The 26866-nt window shown below is 36.5% G+C and overlaps 1 protein-coding gene across 5 annotated transcripts in view; it reads left to right on the top strand.

The window, feature by feature from the left end:
* The window catches only part of AKNAD1 (AKNA domain containing 1), a 46163-nt gene extending 24514 nt beyond the window's left edge, over positions 1–21649 (top strand). Inside the window, exons 11-17 of one of the 5 annotated variants that reach the window (XM_031967190.1) lie at positions 3861–3970; positions 5273–5374; positions 5470–5580; positions 7004–7084; positions 15842–15926; positions 18284–18419; positions 21450–21649. In XM_031967190.1, coding sequence (XP_031823050.1) covers positions 3861–3970; positions 5273–5374; positions 5470–5580; positions 7004–7084; positions 15842–15926; positions 18284–18419; positions 21450–21581 — 757 coding nt within the window. In that variant the 3' untranslated portion in view covers positions 21582–21649. Of the gene's footprint in view, positions 1–3860; positions 3971–5272; positions 5375–5469; positions 5581–7000; positions 7085–15841; positions 15927–18283; positions 18420–21449 lie in introns of all 5 variants that reach the window. The other 4 variants (XM_031967191.1, XM_023503430.2, XM_031967193.1 and 1 more) reach the window with 4 other exon arrangements.
* Positions 21650–26866: the final 5217 nt, after the last annotated feature.

Below are 26866 nucleotides of genomic sequence, written 5' to 3'. Positions count from 1 at the left end.
CTTTAGTGTTTGCAAAGCACTTTACAAATAGTATCTTATTTTATCTTCACAACAACTGTTTTATTATCTTCATTTTACAGCTGGGAAAACTGAGGCAGGTAGAGTCTTGCTCAATCTTATGACCAGTAAGTGTCTGAGACTGGGTGTAAACTCAGTTTTCCTAATTTCATGTCCACTGCTCTCTATGCCTTAAGGGATGCACAATCTGGCCCTAATCTGTCTTTCCAGCCTCATTGGACATTTCCATCCCATTTTGTTCTTTGAAATCCAGCCCAACTGGCTTTCTCTTGGTTTCTATATAATACTACCGCCTATTTCAAAACACTTCCTTCTTACCTCTGCTTCATCAGGTACATTTTTCTGCATGGGACCTTTTATGAAACTCCCCCCTCCCACTATCCACTCCCTGCTTCAGTTGCAAGTATCTTCCCTCCCAGACTATCTTATATTATATCTTATATATAACATATATCTTATATACATTACTTTCTAAATATTTGAATTTGTTCATTTGTATTTGTGGTGGACATATTTAATTGGGTATATGTACTTGTTGTCCTCCCCATTCAAATGTGGGTCCCTTGCCAGTGGGAATCATTTCTTTCTTTGTATTCATATTCCCAGTGCCAGGCACTGGGGTTGGCCATACAGTAAATGCTTAGTAAATACTAGATTAATTGTTTGATCCACTTCAAGTCTAGTATATTTCTACAGTCTGCCTTAGTAACCCATTCCGAAAAATTTGATTATTAAGGATGACAAATACTAATCATTAATAGCTCTCCACATTGGACTCCAATTTCTTATTACAAATTAAATTCTAATTTCTTATCGCTGTATTGCTGATACTCTTTTCTGTATTAATTAGTGAACATGTCTGGGAGGGATTACTTAACAATAGTCAAAATAGTTCTATAAGGATTATATCTTTATAGAGGTAGTCACTCAATTTATAAGGCTAAGGCATAAAAGTCATAAAAGATTATATTTGTCTGATAGAATATGGTCTAATGTGAACTATGCTGATGATGCTGTTTTCAAGACATTTGTAAGTTAATTTCTGGCTATAAACTAAACTCCATTATCCTCCATTATTTCTAAAATGAACTTGAATAATCAGAGAACACTATTCTTGACATTATAGTAGATAGTAAAGACTAGAAATTGATGTTGAAAAATCTCATTTTCCTAAGTAGGAAGATTATGTTTGATGTTAAAATGAAAAAGTCGGATTTTTGGCCCTGCCTTGTTTCAGAGAATGGAGAAAGAAAGAGAGGTTTTCTGATGATTTCTAAGTTGAGTGTTTCCCAGCCTTTTCTCCTTTAAGAAGAGTATGTTCAAATGCCCAAAAGGAAGGAGGTGGAGCCAGAGAATGAAGAACATGAAAACAAGTGACTCAGGAGGAAAGAATTTTCTGAGGGCAGAGAAAGGGTCTGGTATTGAACAGTAATTCTTCCTACAGGGAGGGGATTGCCCAAAGAATATGGCAAATGATGATCTATGTCAGCTTCATCTTACCTTATTATCCAACCTAATCAGGGAATTTTGTCCTCAGCCCCTTCACTTCCTGAGGCTTCCTCATTACCTCATCCCTTTTTCTTTATCATCTTATTTGGCAGAATAAAAAGGTGGGACTTGCATATGCCAAATGTGGTCTAGTGCCGTGAGACAAGGTCACTGTCTGTTTGTTTTCCTCAAAAGTTTTTCTTTATTATATAGAACATTAAGTGACTGGTGTGTAGGATGTTTGGGGGAGGGGAATGATTCTAGCATAAAAAAGAAAGGGAAAGGAAAAGAGAGGAATTGAGGGGGAAAGGAAAACATTTCTCTAAAAGATACTTATAGACTTAAAATAAAAAGAGGTTTGGGCCAGGTTGCAGGAGACCTAAGATGTCAGATTAATTGGCTGTCTTCAACTCCTTTTCTAAAGTCAGTTCTATAGTCCATCCCCAAACTGCTTGCCCCACAATCCATCCATTCTTTGTGCTTCCATAGTCAGTGCTTCACTCTAAAGGCAATCCAATCCAATCAATAAATTAATCAATTAACATATTTTTATTAAGTGCTTTCTATGTAGCAGACACTGGAGAGCCAAATGACAAAGAATGAAATAATTCCTATTTTCAAGAATTTTAAGTGCTAACAATAAGAAGACTATATATAAGTATGTACAGAATAAATAAATATCAAGAGAATAAATTCGAATAAGTATAGGGTTGTTAAGCACAAGGTAATCAGGGGAGGAAGGTCATTTGCAATTGGGAATCAGGAAAGACCTCATGTAGAAGGTAGTGTTTAAGTTAGGTGTTGAAGGGATTTTTCTCAGTTAAGGTAAGAACAATTCACAAAGGGGAATGGAAAAATCTGACAGTCTGATACCCCATGCTTAGACACCAAATGGTTAACAATCTAGTCTGCTCAGACAGGCCAAGGAACCACAGAAGGTCCCTAGGAAAGGCTGGGGATGGTGTGGAATGGGTGTACAGTCCCTTTGGATTGCATACAGGAGCTCTACATTTCTGGAGCTGAGTCAGATGTTGGACTAAGTACTATTCCTGGGAAACAGTTGGGGTGAGAACCAGACCTTATTAATTCTTTCATCTAGGACTGAGAGTGATACAGCAGTTACTTTTTCACATGTGATTTCTTCTACTGTCTAGTGCCCTCTAGTGGCTTTTTGAAATCATTAGTAAACACAATTCCCAAATCCTTGGAAATCCAGTTCTAACCTAATTTAAAAAAACACACTTTGTCATTATCTTTTTATTTTTACTAATGTCTATAGTTTGTAACCAATCTATGGTTCATGAGGGCCTGCATATTCTTGGTGGATCTGCCAATTCTTCAGTTTATACAAATTTAAATTCCTAAAAGTATATAAAATGAAAATCCTAATTTTAAAATTCTTGGTTTGTTTATAGTCTTCTCCTTCCTTCCTTTCCTTCCTTCCCTCCTTCTTTCCTTCCTTCCCTCCTTCCTCCTTCCTTCCTTCCTTCCTTCCTTCCTTCCTTCCTTCCTTCCTTCCTTCCTTCCTTCCTTCCTTCCTCCTTTCCCTCCTTCCTTCCTTCCTCCCTCCTTCCTTCTTCCTTCCTTCCTTCCTTCCTTCCTTCCTTCCTCCTTTCCCTCCTTCCTTCCTTCCTCCCTCCTTCCTTCCTTCCCTCCCTCCTTCCCTCCTTCCCTCCTTCCTTCCCTCCTTCCTTCCCTCCTTCCTTCCCTCCTTTCCTTCCTCCCCTCCTTCCTTCCCTCCTTCCTTCCCTCCTTCCTTCCTTCCTCCTTCCTTCCTTCCTCCTTTCCTTCCTCTCCTCCTTCCTTCCCTCCTTCCTCCCTTCCTCCCTTTCCTCCTTTCCTTCCTCCCCTCCTTCCTTCCTCCTTCCTCCTTTCCTCCCTTTCTTCCTTCCTTCCTTCCTTCCCTCCTTCCTCCCCCCTTCCTCCCACCTTCCTCCCCCCTTACTTCCCCTCTTCCTCCCCTCTTCCTTCCCTCCTTCCTCCCCTTCTTCCCTCCTTCCCTCCTTCATTCCTTCCTTCCTTCTCATCTTTCTTTTTTCTTTTCTTTCCTTCTTTCTTTCCTTTTCCTTCCTTTTTTCTGTGATGTTATTACCTCTGTGGAGTGTTGTAGAGGGTTTTAAATATATGACAAATATTGTTCTAGAAAGTCAAATTGCATGGTGTACAATTTCTTGTTGAATTATTAAATTGGGAGTAGAGTGGGAAGAAATACAAAAATTACTTTTTTCCTTTTCCACTTTTCCACAATGAAATGGAAAGCAAAACAGGCTATTTTTACAATTTGACCAATCCTTTTCCTCTGATAATTATGAACAGTGTACTAAAACCCTGTGGGTTTTTATCTATTTTTTTAGGAACCAAAAAAAGGAGAAAAAAAATGACTCCAGAAAGTCCAAATGCGGAAAGTTTTCAGTCATCATTCAAGAAAAAGCAATGAATCTTAATGTGTCTGACTCCACTTATTGTAAGTAGAAATTCCCCCAGCATAGTGATTTGTGCTTTTCTCAGAATGGTGAGACTCTTTTAAGACTTCATATGTTTTTGTTGTGTATTTCAGTTTTCTGGCTGTTCTGCTTTAAAATAACACTTACAGAGTAGAATGAGGCTTAGAGACACATATGTGCATTTAAAAATTATAAACCATCAAAGAGATTTACAAAAAAGAAGTAGAATCTGAACCTAAACCCTCAGCTATTGACAAAGCAGAGTCAGACACATGACATATAAGCAATGAAAATGCTTTGCTTCTCTTCCTTTTCTAGTTCCTTTGTTCTCCCCTCTTTTCCTCCATCTTAATAACACCTTATCATTCCATTCTATTGTCACAACAGCCTTAGGAGATAATACATTTACTCACCTAGCTGCCTTTGCTTTTCCTCTCCGTTTACCTCCTCTCTCCTTTGTTCCCTTTTGTTCTTCTCTTTTCTCTTCATTTCATTTCTTCTATAAATACAAGGTGCCCAAAAGTCTTAATGCAGCTTAAACTATACTAAGACTTTTGGAACACACTGTACCTAGTCAGTGTGTATATAAAACTACTTCTACTGATTTCAATCTGGCAATATATGTTTTAGGGGAAAATTTTTTTATGAAACTTTATTTAGAATCACTAAATGACACATCTCAGGGCTTCTCATTATTCAACAACTTTTAAAAATTCTTTCCATATTCGGTTTTTGTTGCTCAGTCATTTTAGTTGAGTCTGATTCTTTAAGATCCCATTTGGGATTTTCTGGGCCAGGATAGTAGAGGGCTTTGCCATTTCCTTCTCCAGCTCATTTTATAGATGAGGAAACTGAGGCAAACAAGAGTGACTTGCCCAGGGTCACTCAGCTAGTAAGTGTCTGAGACTAGGTCTTCCTGACTCTGCTGCACCATCTAGCATATTCTGTATTCTACTCTACATTCAGTAGATAATTCAAATGAGTAGGCTTTGGTTTGCTCCTTTCTGTACCATATAAGTCAGCTGATGGGTATTTTGCCTTAGTAAGATACAGTTGTAAAGTTTTTATCTCTGATGTTTAATTTTTAACTCTTACTATTAGGAAATCTCTTCCCAAAGCTTTAATATCAATCAAAAATTATGTCAGTGAGGATGTCAGTATAGTATGGTGGATAGAACAATTGGCTTTAGAGATACTGAGGCAGTTCAAATTCTGCCTCTGAGTTGGGAAAATAGCACACCTGAGCCTCAGATTTCCTATCCTCTGACCTCTGAGCCTCTGAGGCCCCTGTGTAACCCAGATTTTATTTTATACTTTTAAAGGTACAGATGCAGGAAATGGTGTATTTTCAGACTCCCGAGATACCTCAAAGCCTGATGAATGTTTAAGTTGTAGGAACAGACGCCACAAATCACGGAAAAAAGGTAAGATGGATTCAGTACTTCCGAAAATTAGGCTTTTGTGAGGGGCACAGGTTTGAGAACAGCCTAAAAGATGCTTCTTCATCTCCTGTTTTCAGAATTCCATTATAAATACAACTGCACGGGTCAGAATCCTTTAAACTTCAATGAATGTGATGGCTTTATCCGCTTCTGTTCTTTAAGCAGAAATAAAAGTTTTACTTCAGCTTGTGAGTACTGTGATGGCCTGAAAGGTTACCTTTTTTATATCAGTGAGCCTGACAAGAGAGATGAGGTGCTGAGAGATACATTTTACATCACAGAGAAACTGTTTCTCCTTGGAAAGCTTCCTCTTCCCTTTTAACTCCCTTCTAGTCCCATTCTCTGAGGATATTTATTGACTTTGGACTATATCTATCTGTTATGGACTCCAAACCCCAGGCTGACAGGAAATACTTTTTGGGCTTCTCTTGGGGTAGAGTGAAAGGAATGGCTAATGTGAAAATGCTTCCAAAAATTAAAAGCATAACACAAATGTAAGGCAGAATTTTACCATTATTGGGATTCCTGCTATCTTATTATCATTCCTTCATTGAAGTCCTGCTCTTTTGCCTCATCACGGGGTGGAAATGACCTGAATTCTTTAAGGCCTTGTCAATGGGGCGCTTACTTTGAGAAGTCTTACCAAGCCGGAGAGTATTTTGAGTTCAGACCTGGATGCAGACAATATGGAGGATCAGCCCACCTAAGTTGGGGAAATCTCATCACCAAATTGGAAACAGGATAATTAATGTATGGCCATAGAAACTCTTAGAGGTTATCGACTAAATCATGAAAGTTTCTCAATCTGTGTCAGTGAAGAGAGTATCCATGCTGGTAGAAATCACAGGTCCTAAAGGTATGGAGGTTTCATTCCTATCACGCTTAAGAGTATTGGAGGTTTTAAGAATGTCCTGAATTGATGGTATAAGTAAAGATAGACTTCACAATGAATCAAGAGTCAGAACAAACTTAAAGCCTATTGTGACAGGGCTTTTTTTTTTTTAATACAAAGGAAAAAGTATGTGGGAATGCCTTATTTTCAGTTTTCCAAAAATGTTGGGACATAGGGTCCCAATGGCTTTGGTTTTTTCGCTTGGGAAATTGTAATTGCCAAGTTTTAACTCGCCAAATCTTGTCATCTACATCCACCAAAACATGGGGCACTACTCTATGATCAGTTTGCCAACTGGCTCTAACCCCAAAGTTAATGCTTGTAGTATTGGTAATGATTTCTAATTTCAAATGATACTTTTGGTAGAATCCTATAGTCAGAAACACCACCAAGTGAATAACTTAATTTAGTTTAGGGGCTCTCAAACTTAGCCCATGATATTTGGATAATTGAATTTCAATATAATTTCAATTTCAATATAAAACCATTTATATTGTATTTTATATTGTGTAATTTATATTATTCTAAGAAAGAGTTCACAGCTTTCACTAGATTGCCAAGAGGTAGGGCAGGAAGAGTCCATGACATAAAAAAAGTTAAAAACCCTTCTTCTAGAGTATGTTCATTAGACTATTCCAGGGAGGAAAAAACTTAAATTAAATTTTAATCTCTCACTAATTATCATGACTGAACTGGGTGTATGACTTTTTGCTCAGTAGCTACGCACCAAAAATGGGATGAAAATCTTGCTGAACATCCGAAAAATCAACATTCAAAGAGATCTGAGAAAAACAAGCCTGGTGAGTCACCCATTCATCACTACTAAATGTAAAGGTCATTTAAGCAAGTCATTCCATTCTTAGCTGCAACTAAGTATTTTAAATATTTGTGGGGCTTTTTTCTGTTTTAGTAAAAATTTTTGATTTTGGGGCAGCTAGGTGGCACAGTGGATAGATCACCAGCCCTGAAATCAGGAGGACCTGAGTTCAAATGTGACCTCGGATACTTAATGCTTCCTAGCTGTGTGACCCTGGGCAAGTCACTTAATCCCAATTGTCTAAGTAAAAACAAACAAACAAAGTATTTGATTTGGATGACTTGCCTCAATTCAACTGACCTGGACCTTTTAAAATAGAACCTATTAGATTTATGGTCTTCTGTAGATGGATAAATACTTAATTATTTGAGAAAGTTGGATTTAGAGTCTGAGAAATAGAGTCCTTTTATCAAACATCCCTTCTTGACAAACAGATATTTGCAGGTTAAGCTGGATAATGAAATGTACCTGATATGGGATTTGCTGCTTGTAATAGAGCAGACATAGAACATGACCACCAGTAATTTATAAGGTGCTTTTTGTAGTAATGAGACAAATATTTTATTATACTCACTGGATGGGTATTATGGAATTTGAAGGGAGTTGCCTTAAGAAAAAGGAGGGAGAAGGAAGGGGAAAGGAGAGCTAAAAAATGGATCAAACAATAAAAGAGACAAAGGAAGAGAGAAAGAAGAAACTAAGAACTTCCCTCTTAAAGAAATGCTTGAATATTTCTTCCACTGATCTATGATTTTATCAAGTGAGCCTTCCCATCAGTGTAAATCTCTACCATCTTGTCTTCTAATCCTATGTGATTTTTAGCCATGATCCCCCATGTCCTTAACAGAGAATCTACTCAATGGTGGTCCTCTCCAAATTTTTACATTTCAAGGTCACAAAGAACCCTTAGTATCTGTAATCTGTACTTCTGGTCTGCCTTCTTTTCTAAGCACCCTTTTTTTTTTTTGGTGATTATCTTTTATGCTACTTCTTGTATGGAGAAAAACCTGCTTGGTTAGGCTGTAAATCCCCATAATTATTCTTCTCCAGGCTCAACTCAGGTTTTCTGACATGTCCTGGTTCTTCATTTTAGAAGCTCACATCAGACCCAGAATCCATACATTGAAAGTGCCCTCAGACCATAAATAGAAGGGCACCCCCAAGTCAGCCATGTCTCTTTTTTCTCCAGGTTTTTTCTGTCATGTCTATGAAAGCCTTGTATGTTTGCTTCCAATCTCAAACCCAACATTTTTGGTTTCTTTTCATATGTTATTTTCTTCCCAGTAGAATATCAGCTTCTTAAGGACAGGATTTGAGTTTCAGCTTATATTTGTATTCCTACCATTCAGAGCAGTGCTTGTCATATTATATACACTCAATACATGTTAGTTGACTGACAAGTAATTGCCAAAAAAAAAAAGACTGAAATATAAATCATATGGAGGGCAAAGTCAATTTTGCAGCAACTTGCACAGAATATGTCCAGTTTACACTTCTGTCATAGTAGTCTGGCATACATGCTAGATTTTGGGAAAGCAGATTTCAAGAGGTTAAAAGGAAAAAGAGGATCTCAAGTTCAAAAATTGTATGAGGAAAGTCTATCCAGGAGAGATGAAGGATGCTCAAGAATGAAATTTTGAATACATAAAAGGAAACAATTCTAGAAAAGAGAAAAAATTGAAGATGTCTGAAAAGACTGAAAGTTCTCAAAGAGAATTCACTAACCAACTTAGATGCTAAAAAGAAATGTGTACAAGTGGGAGTAAGGGCAGTTAACAAAGGATGAATATAAATGTAGCCTGTAAATATAGTGTCATTAATGCTAATGTTTAGAACGAGCTAGTGCTGGGGAGGGAAGGTAAGAACAACAAAGTAATGTTTTAAAAATTATATTTCTCAATATAATTTATATAATTATTATAATATAATAATAATATATATTATAATAATTTCTCTTAGAAAAGAAAACCAGATATTACAGAGCTTCTTGGAAGGGATGGAAAGATAAAAACTGGCAAGAAAAGACAAAGCTGTTCAATTCTCATTTTTGTTTCAGTTTTCTCTGTCAGAGAGAATTGGCTTTGCAATGAAAATGAACAAGACCTGAAATTTTATTGGTGTAGAGAATTACTGGGATTCAATATCTTCCCTGCAAATTTTTGTCTCAGAGAATGTCCTGAGGCGTGGAAAAATGAAGTAACTTGGCAAGGGTTATACAGGTAGTATGTGAACAGGGTCATACAGGTAGCATGTGAACAAAAGTGGCAAATAATTCTCAGGATAAGAGATACTTAATGAGACCAAAAAGACTATGGAATTTGAAAGGAACTTGGAACGACAATATTCTGTTCCTGAATCATTTAAAGAGAGATTAGAATGATTAGATCAGAGAGTATGGACTGCATGGCAATAATAATTTTTTTTTAAAAAATAGAAGAGAATAAGAAAGAATAGAAAAAGTTGAATCTGCAAGTCTCACCAAAGAAGCAAAAGAGAACAAACAATTATTTGGGAATATAGATATTCTGAAGTGAAGATAATCTAGAAGAAGAAAAGAAAAAACAATAACACTCAAAGCAAATATGCTTTCTATAAGCAAAACATCATGTTATTGAAGATTGGATGCATAGACAGTTTAAAGATAATGTCTCCCAGAAAAAATACAAATTGAAAAATCTTAATACCATAATGCAAGAAATAATACAAGAAAACTGCATAGAACTCCTGAATACTGGAAATGAAACACTAATTGAAAAATTCATGGATCACCTCCAGAAAAAAAATGAAACAAAACACCAAACAAATCCAAGGCTACAAACTTCAAGAAAAATAATAGTGGTTAAATTTACCAATTCAATTAAGAAACAAGTGACCAAGAAAAAGATCTTCAAATACAAAGGGGAGAAAATTCAAATAATACAAGACTATTTTGCACCCACCTGCAAGGGAATGAAACAGTGTATTCCAAAGAGTCTGAAGATCGATTAGTAATGCACAAGGAAGATTTTTATAGATTCAATTACAAAGTGCTTGTTAAAGAAATAAAGAACAACATAAATAGCTGGAGGAATGTTAAGTGTCAATATAATAAAAATGACAATACTGTCAAATTAATTTAAACTTTCTAAGCTATATCAATCAAATTAACAAAGACATACTTTACAGAACTTGATAAAATAATATCAAAATTCATTTGGAAAAACAAAATATTTTGAATATCTAGGAAAATGATGAAAAGGAGTATAAGAAATAGCACTTCCAGAACATAAACTATATTACAAAGTTTTGATTTTTGTTCATTCATTTCAATCGTGTCCAATTCTTCCTGACCTCATTTGGGTTTTTTTTTTTTTTTTTTGGTAAAGACAAGGGAATGATTTACCATTTCTTTCTCCAGCTAATTTGACATAAGAAACTGAAGCAAACAGGATTGTGTGACTTGCTCAGTCACACAACTAAAATCCTCCCATTATTCAGGCCTGGTGCTCTCCACTAAGCCACTCAGATGCCCTATATTATGAAGTTGCAGTTATCAAAGCCATCTAGTGTTGCCTTAAAAGCAGAGAAACAGATGAATGAAATAGACAAAACAAAAGATAATCAGAAAATGATAAAGAAAATCAGACAAAAGATAATCAGAATAATAATAATCAAGATAATAATCAGATAATTAAGAAAAAACAAAAGATAATCAGAAACTCGATAACCCAGTATCTAATAAAATTAGGAAAGATAAAATACTAGGAGGAAAAGTCTTTATTTGATTAAAAACTACAGGGAAAACTGGCAAAACTGAGGCAAAAATTAGGCTTAGATCAAAGCTTTACATCATTTTCAATGGATACTTGACCATCATAACATTAAAGATTATGCTAATTGAAAAATGAGAAGAGAAGCAGATTATATACCTCTCACAATTAGGGGGATGAGATATATTCTTAACCAAACAAGAGAGAGAAGCAATTACAACAGATGAAATAGATAACTTTAACTTGTTTTTAGTCATGTACAACTCTTTGTGACCCCATTTGAAGTTTTCTTGGCAAAGATATTGGGAATGATTTGTCATTTCTATCTCTAGCTTATTTTACAGATAAAAAAAAAAAAAATTGAGGCAAACAGGGTTAAGTGACTTGCCCTGGGTCACATATCTAATAAGTATCTAAAATAGGATTTGAACTCTATAGTGTTCTTGTTTGGTTTTCTGGGAGTCTTGGAGCAGTCTTCTTTTCAGTAATCACCATAAGAACAGTCCAAAAGTCTTTATAGTCTCCTTCTCGTGGCCTTCAGAGGGGACTTGATTTCAGCAGAGATTAAAATGCAGGAGGACAGGTCAGCCACCACAAGGCTGATGAAGATGGAAATGAATCTCTCTCCTTGGCTCCAAGAGCTTGAGCTCCCTGCTCCAATCCACTTGTCTTCTCTTGCTCTGTCTCTGAGCCTCTCAGTCCCCCAGGAGAGCCACCAGGAGCCTGATTGAAGGTGGAATGAATCTCATCCAGTCCTTGCTGGCTGTTATATACTCTACTATAATTACATTATCATAGGTGTGAATCTTGTGGAACTATATTAAGTACTAAGTACATGTACTGAACTAGAGAACTATTAAGCACCATGCTAAACTAACCATTATCTCATCAATTCCACTGAGTTAACACCCTGTGAGAATCCTTGTTTCAGAGTTCAGCGTTCTGGCCCATAACAGAACTCAGCTCTTCCTGACTCCAGGTCCAATGTTCTATCTTCTATCCATTGAGCCACCGAGCTGCCCTTAATCTTGCTTACATGAAATTGAAAAGCTTATGAAAAGACAAAAAGTCTAGGATTAAAAGGGAAAATGTCAAATGGGGGAGAAAATCTTTATATCAAATTTCTGTGATAATGCTTTAGTAGCTAAGATATTTAACCAATTAGTAAGTATATATGACTAATATCCATTCCTCCAATAGATATGTCAAAGGATATGCACAAACATAAAGGTCCTTTCCAATTCTCCAGTTCACTTACTCTGTGGTTAATTTACTTCCTATCAGGGTATTATGATTTCATTTTTATGTTGTTCACTGTATCTTAATAGATTCTGATTCTTCTTAAGTTATTCATGACATAAAAGTGAGAAGTTTCTGAAGTCTCCAAGCCTTTAGTTTCTCTCTTCTTATCATATTTTCCAACATAATTATCACCATTCTTTCTTATATTCACCTTCACACTGAAGATATCAAGCATTAAGTATATATTGAAAGATTTTATCAGCCAACTTATTTGAAGACTTCCTCTATGTTTTCATCCTGTGCAAGATATTGTATTTAAGTGGTAGTTAGCTTCATGACATTATTTCTGCTTATGCACATCACAAATATTACAAAATGTGCTGATCAAGTCTCCCATGAAAATACACTTCTCATTATTTTTGAGTGTGTGATAACGCCAACTCAGCCAACTCGTCCATTTGCCTCTCCTAAAAGGACCAGTGAGTCATCCTTCCACTTAGCTCCAGCTTCCTCATTTTCAAGTTTCATTTATCACAGAAATGTCAATACTGATATCATTTAGTTCTTCCAGTATCATGCTAATGATACTGGGACATTGGGTAAAGATCTCACTTTTATTGAGGTAGTATAGAAAAGGGGGGTGGGAATGCTGTTCTCAGCTCAAGTTTGACCTTCTGCAAAGGTTTCCTGTTCCCTATGTGAGGGATAGAAAATCTTATCCAAAAATGACTACTCAGAGACTTCTCAAAGTAAAAAGCAGCAAAGTCGTTTATTTAATAAATTCTCATGAAAATGAGCAATTTTACTGTGAGGAGGGAAAGAGAGAGATTTCATGGTAGAAGTGCTAAAGAACTAAGGAAAGATATACAGTTTTTATAGATTTTAGTCATAAAGGATTACATCATGGGTTGGGGAACATTAAAGGATAGGTGCCCCCTCCCCCTTTAATTGGATTTTATTTGTGCCTAAAACAGCAGATTCCCTGGTTCTGGGAGGCACCATACATCAGGCAAATAGTTGTCTAAACATTGATAACTTGAACAGGGATAAATGTCATCATTTTAGGTTAAATACATATATCTAAAATCTAAGTGAGTATTGGCTAATACTCAACATATTTATGCAGGTCACAGAGACCTAGAGAAATTAAAATACAGGAAAGGAATTTAAACATTCTTGGAAGTTCTTCACTTTATCTCTACTCCACACACCTACTACTGCTAGTCCCTTTCCTTTGAGATTACCTTTCATTGACACTGAATAACGCATCTTGTATGCATGTGATTATTTGCTTGTCGTGGCCCACATTAGAATATAATTTCCTAGAAGGCTGAGACCTTGTTTTTTATCTTTATATTCCCAGTGCTTAGCACAATACCTGACACATAGTAAGTACATTGGTCAAGATAATGAGGGGGACTATTTGCCTTTGCCAATCTTATTATTGCTGTTAGCTGAACCTGGAAGAATAGCATGATTTGCTGTTTTCTCTCTCCTTCTCCTGCCGGGGGGCTTCTGTATTGGAAATAAACTTACCCTATTTATCAAATGGGATCCTTCTGACAAGGAGTGGATGGAGAGGCTAAAGAGAGAAAGAAGATAGAGAGATGAAGGAAGAAGAGTGAAGGTAGGGTAGGGCCCAAGAAGACACAGCTGATGACTGGTCTTTTCAACTACTTACCTCATCTTTTTTCCTGTCCATGACTTCCCATATGTCTCTTGCTCAGTTCCTCCTTTCATTTCCCTTGGACTACTACAATAGCCTTCTAATTGTTCTTTCTATTTCCAGTCTCTCATCTCTCCCATCTCTCCTCAAAATAGTTAACAAAGTAATCTTCCTAAATTAATAAAATTCTGACCATGTCACTCTTTTGCTCAAGAAATCTCAATGACTCCCCACTGCCTCTATAATAAAACTCTCCAGAACTCTTCAAGGTCTGCCCAGTCTATTCTTTCACATCACTTTTCTTTTCTTTTTTTTAAGGTCATTTGCTTTTTTTTATTAAAGCTTTTTATTTTTCAAAATATATGCATGGACAATTCTTCAACATTAGCTCTTGCAAAACTCTGTGTTCCAATTTCCCCCCTTCCCCCATTGTAATGGGCTGAGGCTTCAGTTGATGCACTGAGGTCCCAAGCACGTGAGGCTAAATAGTAATTGGACTATACTCTATTAATATACATGCTTGGATAAAGAATGGCCCCCGCCCATTCTCCGTACAAGTCCTGATGTGTTGTATAGGAAATGAGGATTTTGGTGGGTGGAGGCAAAGAAAGACAGGAAGAGAGGCTGGGAGAGATTGGGCCTGGGTTCTATGCTGGTAGCTGCTGGTCGTGTAGCTGTTGGTCTAGCTAGCTTCTTGACTCAGCTGCACACATTGCTATCGCCCATTCTCTTCCACCTCTGATCTTTCTTCACTGAGAATAAAGACTGACGATTTTCCCCTAACCTGAATTCCTGACTCCGGCTGATTTTAAAATACACGGTCATAACACCCCATTCCCTCCCCTAGATGACAAGTAGTCCAATATATGTTAAACATGGTAGAAATACATGTTAAATCCAATATATACGTACATATTTATACAATTATCATGTTGCACAAGAAAAAAAGAGAAGCAAAACAAAATGCAAGCAAACAACAACAGAAAGAGAAAAAATGCTAGGTTGTAATCCACCCTCAATTCCCGCAATCCTCTCTCTCGGTGTAGATGGCTCTCTTCACCACTAAGCAATAGGAATTGGTTTGAATCATCTCATTGTTGAAGAAGGCCACGTCCATCAGAATCGATCATCATATAGTCTTATTGTTGTCGTGTATAATGATCTCCTGGTTCTGCTCATTTCACTCATCATCAGTTCATGTCAGTCTCTCCAGGCCTTTTTGAAATCATCCTGCTGGTCATGTCTTACAGAACAATAATATTCCATAACATTCTTATATCATAATTTATTCAGCCATTCTCCAATTGATGGGCATCCACTCAGTTTCCAGTTTCTGGCCACTACAAAAAGGGCTGCCACAAACATTTTTGTACCACATCACTTTTCTTTACAAAATTCTTCATTCCAGACAGATTTACTATTTTCTGAGTTTGACATTTCATTTCTTAAAGTTTCTTTTTTGGAGGCAATTATAATTAAATGACTCGCCCAGGGTTATGCAGCTATTAAGTGTCTAGTATTGGATTTGAACACAAGTTTTCCTGAATTCAGGACCTGTGCTCTATGCACTATGCCATATAGCTGCCCCTACTCTTTTCCTTTCTTGTTTTCTTCCACTTGCAGAGGCTGTCTTTTTGAATTTTTCCTCACTTCCACCTCTTAGAATTCTTACCTTTTTCCAAGAGCTAAACAAGGCTACTGTCTCTTACAGGAAGTCTTTTCTAGTCCCCTTAGTGTTCTTTCCCACCTCAAATTGTCTTGTATATTTCCCTTTCTCTGCCCCCCCCCCCATTAGAATGTAATCCACTTGAAAGCAGAGACTACTTCATTTTATCCATGTATCTCTAGCACCTAATACAGTGTCTTACACAAAGATGGTCCTTCCTTCTTTCTATCCCTTTCTATATTTTCTTCTGTGATTGCCCAACTCCCATTGTCTTGTGAACCAATGTAATTGTCATTGTTAGTGGTGGAGAAACTTTTTGAAAGTATTTCTTTCCAGAATTTAAACCTCAGGGAAAGCTTCTTATTGATTATTATTTATTATTGCGACTCTGAATCTAATCTCAGGCATTTTTTTCAGTCTGTTCCCAACAGAAGAAATACCAACCCCTGAGAATTACTACTAAATGCTCTCAAAGTCAAGATGAAATGATCCTTGCTGAGAAGTAAGTGATATTTTAGACTTACAATATCTGTAGGGATTGAATTCTTAGAGGATGAATTCTTAGAGTTTAGCCAAAAAAAGAATTATTGTGAACATCAGTGGTAAAAAAAGAAATTAAGAAGAAAACAGTTTATTGTATGGAAAACAGAAGAAACTAGAAACTTCTCAGATGTCTTTGGTTATCATTATGTGTTTTGGGTTATTTTACAAGGCAGTTGGGGTTAAGCGACTTGCCCAGGATCACACAGCTAGTAAGTGTTAAATGTCCAAAGGTGTATTTGAACTCAGGTCCTCCTGACTTCAAGGCCAGTGCTCTATCTACTAGCTGCCCCCTTTTGGCTATCATTAAAGAGGACATGGATAGCCTTTTTAAAGTTCGGAAATCTTTACTGTTTCAACAAGTTTAAAGAATTAGAAAATGGGACAAGGGACATCATTATTATTGTTATTTGTACAGCTTTGACACAAGAAGAAGCTTCTGCATAAGTAAGATGGGAGGTGAGCTTCTTGGATCAGAGACTGTCTTTTGTGTTCCCAGAATTTAGCACTAGTATATAGTCTGCACATAATTGTTGTTTGTCCTTCGTACTCATTTTCAAAGAGAATTATAGCATCAGGGAGGTGGTAGCATGATATATAAGTGAGGGAGAGCTGGGTAAGGCCACCTGCCTCACTTTTCCTTTCAGAGCTTTCTGTAATATATCATATAGATCAGGGCAACTGGAGATGGCCATAATAAACATTTGTTGACTGACTGACTGACTGGAAGACACTTTGCAGCCTGGAGCTGAGCCTACTTCAGTCTGTACTTTGCTATTAATTGTTGCTGTTCATTCGAATCCTACTCTTTGTGACCCCATGGATCATAGTGTCAGTGGGGGTTTTTTAGGCAAAGGTACTGGAATGGTTTGCCATTTCCTTTTCCAGTCTACCCAAGGCTTAATAGTTCCATGTTCCTGTGGACTTAAAACTGGTCTAAAGAATATGAAGATAAAGAGATAATATAGCTTATTTTCTTAATGATGGGGTGCGCCTTTCAGATAGTGCCTTTCTGACATGTGATAAAACTCATAAAAACTTTATTGAGCTAATGAACGAAGGAGAGAAGTAGTTCTCATTTGACAGCTAGATGGTGAAGTGAATAGAATCCAAGTTGGAAACACCTGAGTTTGAAATGGAAGAGCTGTGTGATTCTAAGCAAGTTCCTTAACTTCAGTTTTCTCTTCTATAAAATGGGGATTATATGAGCACTAAGATTGTCATTAGGATCAAATGAGTAAAGCACTTTGTGAACCTTTAAAGTGCTTTATATATGTTAGCTATTGCTTGAGATGAAAAGTACCATCTGCATCCAGAAAAAGAACTATGGAGACTGAGTGTGGATCAAAGTATAACATTTTTACCTCTTTTTTTGTTGTTTTTTGTTTGCGTGTTTTTTTCCTCTCATGTTTTTTTCCCCTTTTTGATCTTATTTTTCTTGTGCAGCAGAACGAATATGGAAATATGTTTAGAAGAACTGTACATGTTTAACTTATGTCAGATTTTTTGCTATCTTGGGGAGGGGGAGGAGGGAACAGAGGAAGAAAAAATTGGAATACAAGATTTTGCAAAGCTAAATGTTGAAAATTATCTTTGCTTGTATTTGGAAAAATAAAATACTCTTAAGAAATTATTAAAAATTAATGTTAGCTATTGGATAGAGGCATCTTAGGCAATAATACTTTTTCTTCCTTCTGTTGTTTAAATAAGAAACACTTCAGATGATGAGGATTTCAGGTTAGACAGGACTTACAGGTGGCGGGCCAGAGATAAGGAGTGGAGAGGGAAATACAGGGATAGGTAGATAGATCTTTGTACCTTCAATTCACATGCTGTGGGCAGCTGCCTGGGCCTGTTACATTTAGAGCCCAGCAATGGCAAGGGAGAGGTCCACCCAGAAAGTGTCAAGAGTCCTGGGGAATCCACTAACATAGAGGCATGTGAAGAGGTTTGTTTAATTACTAGTGCCAGCGTTTCTTTCCAACTCCCCCTGACTCTCAATCACTAGACTATATTAACCTGGGGTAACCATAGTTGGCAGGTTCTTTCTCTTAGTTTTGTAAATAGACAGTGGATGGAAGGGATCAACATGAATATTAAATGAAGACCTCTTTAGAATCTTAGAGGCAAGCAATCCTGGAGGAAAGTAAGTCTTCTTAGAAGCTCTGGGTTGGGATAAACCATAACAGAATTCAAAGGGCAAGAGAATCTGGGGAACCACTGGAGCACCTCACCAAGCTGGAAAGCAATAAGGGAGGGGGGTTGATTCTGGAGAGAAATTGATTTCAATGGTATCTGTCATGTGCATTTCTTTTCCAGAAGAAATCTTATGTCTTCCAAATCTTGCCCAGGCATCTGTGATCAAATTGCAAACTCTCCCCATTACCACTCATGTAGGATTTCTGGAAGCAAAACTCTGCACAGCATCCAAAACATCAAGAGAAATGATTCTGAGGTGAGGATTTTATGAGAACACCCAAGTGTCCTCCCAGCTCACTGCTTTTGTCCTTTAAGATCAGGGAAAATCAAACTTTTAATTTCTAGCCCAGTGTGTGAAGGGACAGAAAAGGCTCTGCTGCTTAGAACTGTTAACAAACCGGTGAATTTAAAGGGAAGTAAAATTGCTTGCAGCAATCAGTCACGTAGCTGTTGGGAGTTAGCCCTAAGCCAACTTTCCTTCAGGGATTTTGTCACATCCTAATGTACCTTTTTACCTCTGGGATATATCACTGGAAACTAGTGCTTCTTCATTACTACTACAGCCACAGTCATTCAAGCCATCAGCTCTTCTAGTTTCCTAAACTCTTCTTGCTTCGGTTTTGTTTGTTTGTTTGTTTGTTATTTTGTTTTTGTTTTTGGTGCTATCTAACCAATATACTATACCATTGCCTAGATATCTACATTATTCAGATCATGTCCCTCCTTTACTCAAAAACCTTCAATAGCTTCCCATTGTCTATCAAAATTAATAAAAACTCCTAATTCTTGGCAAGTAGATGGCACAATAGAGTGCTAGACCTGGAGTAAGGAAGTCAAGTTCAAACTTTGCCCTAATCAATTGTATGATGATAAGCAAGTTAATCGTTCTCTGCTTCAGTTTCTTTATCTGTAAAATGAAGATAAAAATAGCTAGTACTTGTCAGGATCATTGTAAAGGTAAACTGAAATAACATTTTAAAGTACTCTGCTTGTCCTGTGCCATACCAATCAAACTGCCAAAACATTATTTTATAAAACTAGAAAAAATAATAACAATTCATCTGGAAGAACATAACATCAAGAATATCAAGGGAATTAAAGAAAAAAATTACAAAAGATGGAGGCTTAGCAGTACCAAACCTAAAACTATATTATAAAGCAGCAGTCACCAAAACCATTTGGTACTGACTAAGAAATAAGAGTGGTGGATTAGTGGAATAGATTAGTTACATATGACACAATAATCAAGGCCTATAGAAATATATATAACATATATAAACTCCACCTTCTGGAATAAGAACTCACTATTTGACCAAAATTTTTGAGAAAACAGGAAAATAACTTGTCAGAAACTTGGCATAGATCTACATCTCACACCCCATACCAAATTAAGGTCAAAATGGATACGTGATTTGGGCATAAAGTTGACACCATAAACAAATTAGGAGAACGAGGGATAATTTATTATATCTTTGGAGAAGGGAGGCATTTATGATCAAAGAAGAATTAGAGAAATTATGAAAGGAACAATGAACAACTTTGATTACATTAAATTAAAAAGTTTTTGCACAAACAAACAAGCAGAAACAAGATTAAGAGGGAAATACAAAGCTAGGAAAAAATCTTTATAGCCAGTGTTTCTGATAAAGGTCTCATTTCCAAAATATATAAAGATGTATTGGACTACCTGCCATCTAGGGGAGGGAGTGGGGAGGAGGAGGGGAAAATTTGGAACAAAATGTTTTGCAAGGGTCAGTGTTGAAAAATTACTCATGCATATGTTTTGTAAATAAAAAAGTTTTAATAAAAAAAAAAGTAAGCAAGCACAGGAAACGTACAAATGTGTGTGTGTGTGTGTGTGTGTGTGTGTGTGTAAAGAACTGTGTCAAATTTATAAGAATACAAGTTATTCCCCAATTGATAAATGGTCAAAGATATGAACAGACAATTTTTAGATGATGAAATTAAAGCCATTTATAGTTATATGAAAAAATGCTTTTAAATCACTATTGAATAAAGAAATGCAAATTAAAACAACTATTAAGGTACCACCTCATACCTCTTAGATTGGCTATGACAGGAAAAGATAATGATAAATTTTGAAAGGGATGTGGGAAAACTGGACACTGATACATTGTTGGTGAAGTTGGTGTGAACTGATCCAACCATTCTGGAGAGCAATCTGGATCTATACCCAAAGGGCTATAAAACTTCTCTTTGATCCAGCAGTGCCATTACTGGCTCTATATCCCAAGGAAATCATAAAAGAGAGAAAAGGATCCACATGTGCAAAAATGTTTGTAGCAGCTCTTTTTGTGGTAGCAAAGAATTGGAAAATGAATAGATGCCCATCAATTAGGGAATGGCTGAGTAAGTTGTGGTACATGAAGATAATAGAATATTATTATTCTATAAAAATGATAAACAAGATGATTTTAGAGAAGCTTGGAAAGATTTACACGAACGATGCTGAGTGAACGAAGCAGAACCAGGAATACATTGTATACAACAATAGCAAGAATGTGAAATGATCAACTATGAAAGGCTTGGTTCTCACTGGTTCAGTGATCCAAAGCAATCCCAATAGACTTTGGACAGAAATGCCATCTGAGTGTGTCATTTAATTTTTTCAGAATCTCAGTTTCCTTTTCTACAAAGTGAGTCTGATAATATAATCTCCAGCAATAAATTCTATGATCCATTGTTGTATCCCCATGACTTTTCCCAAGGTCACCACTTGATAGCTGTTTATTGAACTGGAGGTTTTGTTGTTGGCATTTTCCTTGGCAATATGCTACATCTGTGTGGGGCTTTCAGATTCTCTAAATAAACTCTCTAGGAGCATTCCCACCAACTAGCTCTCTAACAACTTCTGATTATTCCAATAAAACCTGGAATTTTCTCATTACTAATGCTGTTCTCCAGGCTCATTTTCATATTTGTACTGTTCTCTACCAGACTTCTGAGTTTTATTATTTGGATATTTCCCTTTGACCTGCTTTTTAAACTTCTTTGAGGGCCCAACTCAGCCTGACCTCCTGGGTGCATGCTTATCAATAATGCCTCTGCCCAAACCTCCATCTATTAGCTCTGACAGTATATTCTATACTTGGCTGGTTTCCTTGGAAACCAAACTGCAGGCATAGAAACAGAACCAATTCACCCAAAACAAGCATTCATTCCAACTACATTTAAAACAAAGCATTTGAAAAAGGGTGTTGATGAAATATAATAGAAAAAAAATTGCTATATATTTAACCAAAACATCTGGATTTTCCTCATACAGATTTTAAATTCTGCTTTGGATTATGCCCTAAGGACTGCCATCACTTTAAAAGAAACGACGGAGCAAATGATCCAAGCCATTGCCAAGGACCTAGCCAAAGCTGAGGGTCGCAGAAACCGCCAGAAGTTCTAACTATAAGACAGCCAATATATTAAAAGGAAAAAAAAAGATGTAAAGTAAACCTTGTCTTCCTAAAAGGATATGTCACTTGCTGTTACTAAGTACCCAGTTTAGAAAGGAAACAGGGCTTCTAAGTGAGCTGCTTCTCAGCTAAGGGAAAGGAAAAAGAACTTGTTGGGGGAAGGGGGCGGAGAATATATGAATCTTCATCCTTTAAACAAAAATAGCTCATTTTACAAGTATTTACTGAAAATCAGTAATAGTGAGAAAGCTTATTTTTTTCTGTCAGGCAGGCAACACTCACATGAGAGTAAAACTTCTGGGAAATTGCCCGAATCGAGTATAAGTCATATTTTGTTTTCCTCATGTGTGTGTAACCTAACCTCACAAAACCATTCAATGCACAAATGAGCATCCACTCCAGAAAAAAAGTATTTTCTCTTCTTCAAAAAATACACAAGATGCAAAGAACTTGTAGGTGCCCTTGAATAATATAGAAACAGACATTCCAGAGACTTCCCCAGAACAAAAGGATGATTTGGAGGAAACTGAAAAAATACTACCCCTTACCCCGAGATATGCAGCTCCCCTAAATCTTGTGATAATAACAGGGCTGGCAGAGCTCAGATCTCTCTTCCTCACCCATTCCCCCCTCCTTCATATGCCTTTAGTCCTTCAGATACTAGACTATCCTTCCCTAATAAGTGAGTGGCCAAGGAAATTTCCTATGGAGCCAGTGCAAGATAGAACTCAGAATTTCTTGGTGTTTTGGAACTTTTCAAGCCTACTATAGGTGGGGGAAGTCAGGTTGGGGAAGGGACACTACTGGGAAAAGTTTCCCATAGAAGGTGGGATTTGAGCCAAAGCCAGGGAGACCATTCCAAACCTGGGGAACAATCAGAGAAAACACCTGGACATGGAGCATAGCTGGATGGAAGAGTACATAGAGGTCAGTAAGAAGTCTACAGAGGCCTTGAAGGGTTTTAAATACCAAAGATAGACTGTCTCAAAGATCTTAGTGAAGGTCTAAACCTGAGCTTAAATTTTATTCTGGAGATAGTAGGGAGCCATGAGAGTTAATTGAATGAAAAATGGAGTCACACAGCGCACATGTCCACTTAAGGACTTGAACCCAGATTTTCCTGGTTCCTCCCAGCCACTACACACATCCTTGGCTGGAGGATAACAGATTAATAGTTGGTTGAACCATAGTTCGTATGCCCTAAACAATTACGAATGGATGGATGTCAGTCAGAAAGGTGGCTTTACAAGGGGCATGCCCCGCCACAGAATTCCATCCCTGGTTCTGTTTTGTCTCACACTTTCAACAACTTGAAGATACACTTATTATATTTACAGATGATATTAAACTAAGTGGGAATATGTGATCACATGAATCTTAATGACAGGTAATTGCATCAAGGATCTAAAAGGTTCCCAAGAAGCTAGATTGCCGTCCCTCATATACCTAAGGTTATTTTGTAAGTACATGTGTGTACACCTGTCCATGTTTTACCTTTTTAGAATGTAAGCTATTTGAGGATTTTCTATTTTCTATCTTTATATTCTTGGACCCTTGGCACTATGCCTGGCACAGAGAGGCTTAAAGCATGTTTTTTTTTTTATTAGAAGGGCCAAACCCATTAACATAAAATTTAATAGTGTTAAGAATTTCTGCAGAAAGGTAAAAAACTTATTTGAAAGGTAAAAAACTCAGGATAAAGACCTGTCCAGATGGTATTCTGTACAAAGTAGGTTGTAGGCTCAATATTTCAGTGGGGTACAGCTGAAAAAAAAAAAGCTAATTCTTAAGCTAGCTTGCAACACTTTAAATATTTTTAGAGATTACAAAACATTTTCCTCACAACCCCAGTGCAACTTTTGACCTAATTTTACAAGTGGAGAAACTGAGGCGCAGAGATAAAGTTCTGGGGCTCAAAAATAGTAATTATTATACTATAGAAGAGAATATATAGTACCTATTATATGCCAGACACTGTGCTAAGCACTTTATAGATATTACCTCATTTGGTCTTCACAAGTCTGGGAGGTAGATGCTGTCATTACCTCCATTTTATAGTTAAGGAAACTGAAAGAAATAGAGATTAAGTGACTTGCTCAGGTTCACACAGATAGTGTTTTTTTTTAAAAGCTAGACTGAATTTAGATCTCTCTTGATTCAAGACCTTGTACTTTGATGACTGCCATTTCAGTACCTCACTGTACAGTCACAGTTCTACTGTAATCTTCCCCAGCTAGACCGCACTGCAATATGGATCAGTTTTGCACATGTCAAATTTCAGGAGGGACACTGTCAAACTAGAGTATGTACAGAGTATGACCACCAAATTTATGTGATGAAAGCTTAAGAAAATGGAAGCACTTTCTCTGGAGAACATAACTTATGTGCTTTTGTTTAATATCACATCAGAATCGATTCATACCCACACTCTCTGTCTATATATACCACCCCTAACTGCCCCAATAAAAGATACAGTTCTTGAGTTCATGTATCATTTTCCCATCTAGGGATGTAAACAGTTTGACCTTTAAATGTTTTTTACCTTTCTATGCTTCTCTTGAGTATTGTATTTGAAGATCAACATTTATTGTTTTTTCAGTGAAATTTCATTGAAGATTCATCTCCTATCCTGAGAGATGATGCTCAGTCTTGCTGAGTAGTCGATTCTAGGTTGTATCAATCCTTTGCCTTCTGGAATGGTATTCCAGGCTCTCCAATTCTTTTTTCCCCCTCCAATTCTTTATTATAGAAGCTGCCAGATCCTGGGTAATCAATCCTAACTGTTGCTCTTGATACTTGAATTATTATTTTTTTTTTTCTGGCAGCTTGCAGTATTTTTTCCTTGAGATTTTAGTTCTGGAGTTTTGCAATAATGATTCTTGGGGTTTTTCTTGTAGGATTGCTTTCCAGATGTGATTGATGCATTCTTACAATGACTATTTCCCGCCCCGCCCCCCCCGCCCCGATTCTAGTATATCAGAGCATTTTTCCTTGATGATCTCTTGAAGGATGCCATCTAGGCTCTTTTATTGATCATGGCCTTCAGGTAGACTAATAATTTCTTTTAGACTAATAATTCTTAAATTGTCTCTCTTGGATCTATTTTCTAGGATGGCTGTTTTTCCAATGAGATATTTCACATTTTCCTATATTTTTTCATTCTTTTTACTTTGTTCGATTGATTTTTGATAACTATTTATAGAGTCATTAGTTTACATTTGCCTGGTTCTAGTTTTTAATGTCTGATTTTCTTCAATTAGTTTTTGTGTCTCCCATTTGATTAATTATACTTTTCTTTTTTTTTTTTTTTTTTTTAATTTAATAGCCTTTTATTTACAGGATATATACATGGTAACTTTACAGCATTAACAATTGCCAAACCTCTTGTTCCAATTTTCACCTCTTACCCCCACCCCTCCCTAAATGGCAGGATGACCAGTAGATGTTAAATATATTAAAATATAACTTAGATACATAATAAGTATACATGACTAAAACATTATTTTGCTGTACAAAGAATCAGACTCTGAATTATTGTACAATTAGCTTGTGAAGAAATCAAAAATGCAGGTGTGCATAAATATAGGGATTAGAATTCAATGTAATGGTTTTAGTCATCCCCAAGTTCTTTTCTGGGTATAGCTGGTTCAGTTCATTACTGCTCCATTAGAAATGATTTGGTTGATCTTGTTGCTGAGGATGGCCTGATCCATCAGAACTGGTCATCATCTAGTATTGTTGTTGAAGTATATAATGATCTCCTGGTCCTGCTCATTTCACTCAGCATCAGTTCGATGTAAGTCTCTCAGGCCTTTCTGGAAATCATCCTGTTGGTCATTTCTTACAGAACAGTAATATTCCATAATTTTCATATACCACAATTTATTCAGCCATTCTCCAACTGATGGACATCCATTCAGTTTCAGTTTCTAAGCCACTACAAAAGGGCTGCCACAAACATTCGTGCACATACAGGTCCCTTTCCTTCTTTATAATCTCTTTGGGATATAATCCCAGTAGTAACACTGCTGGATCAAAGGGTATGCACAGTTTGATAACTTTTTGAGCATAGTTCCAAACTACTCTCAAAATGGTTGGATTCGTTCACAACTCCACCAACAATGAATCAATGTCCCAGTTTTCCCACATCCCTCCAACAATCATCATTATTTTTCCTGTCATTTTAGCCAATCATGACAGGTGTGTAGTAGTATCTTAGAGTTGTCTTAATTTGCATTTCTCTGATTAATAATGACTTGGAGCATCTTTTCATATGACTAGAAATAGTTTCAATTTCTTCATCTAGAGAATTGTCTGTTCATATCCTTTGACCATTTTCAATTGGAGAATGGCTTGATTTTTTATAAATTAGAGTTAATTCTCTATATATTTTGGAAATGAGGCCTTTATCAGAACCTTTGACTGTAAAAATATTTTCCAGTTTATTGCTTCCCTTCTAATCTTGTCTGCATTAGATTTGTTTGTACAAAAACTTTTCAGTTTGGTATAATCAAAATTTTCTATTTTGTGGTCAGTAATGATCTCTAGTTCTGCTTTGGTCATAAAGACCTTCCCCTTCCACAGGTCTGAGATGTAAACTATCCTATGTTCCTCTAATTTATTAATGATTTCATTCTTTATGCCTAGGTCATGAACCCATTTTGACCTTATCTTGGTGTCTGCGTTAAGTATGGATCAATGCCTAGTTTCTGCCATATTAGTTTCCAATTTTCCCAGCAATTTTTATCAAACAGTAAGTTCTTATCCCAAAAGCTGGGATCTTTGGGTTTGTCAAAGACTAGGTTGCTATATTTGTTGACTGTTTTATCCCTTGAACCTACTCTATTCCACTGATCAACTAATCTATTCCTTAGCCAATGCCAAATAGTTTTGGTAACTGCTGCTCTATAATATAATTTTAGATCTGGTACAGCTAAGCCACCATCATTTGATTTTTTTCATTAATTCCTTGAAATTCTTGACCTTTTGTTTTCCATATGAACTTTGTTGTTATTTTTTCTAGGTCATTAAAAAATAGTTTTTTAGAGTCTGATTGGTATAAGCTAAATAAATAGATTAGTTTAGGTAATATTGTCATCTTTATTATATTTGCTCGCCCTATCCAAGAGCATTTAATATTTTTCCAATTGGTTAGATCAGACTTAATTTGTGTGAAAAGTGGTCTGTAATTTTGCTCATAAAGTTTCTGATTTTCCCTTGGCAGATAGATTCCTAAATATTTTATATTATCAGTATTACTTTAAATGGAATTTCT

This window comes from Sarcophilus harrisii, chromosome 4, assembly GCF_902635505.1.
Source record: "Sarcophilus harrisii chromosome 4, mSarHar1.11, whole genome shotgun sequence".
Lineage (NCBI taxonomy): Eukaryota > Metazoa > Chordata > Mammalia > Dasyuromorphia > Dasyuridae > Sarcophilus > Sarcophilus harrisii.
The sequence above is the reverse complement of the archived record's forward strand: the minus strand, read 5'-3'. Positions and strand labels throughout refer to the sequence as shown.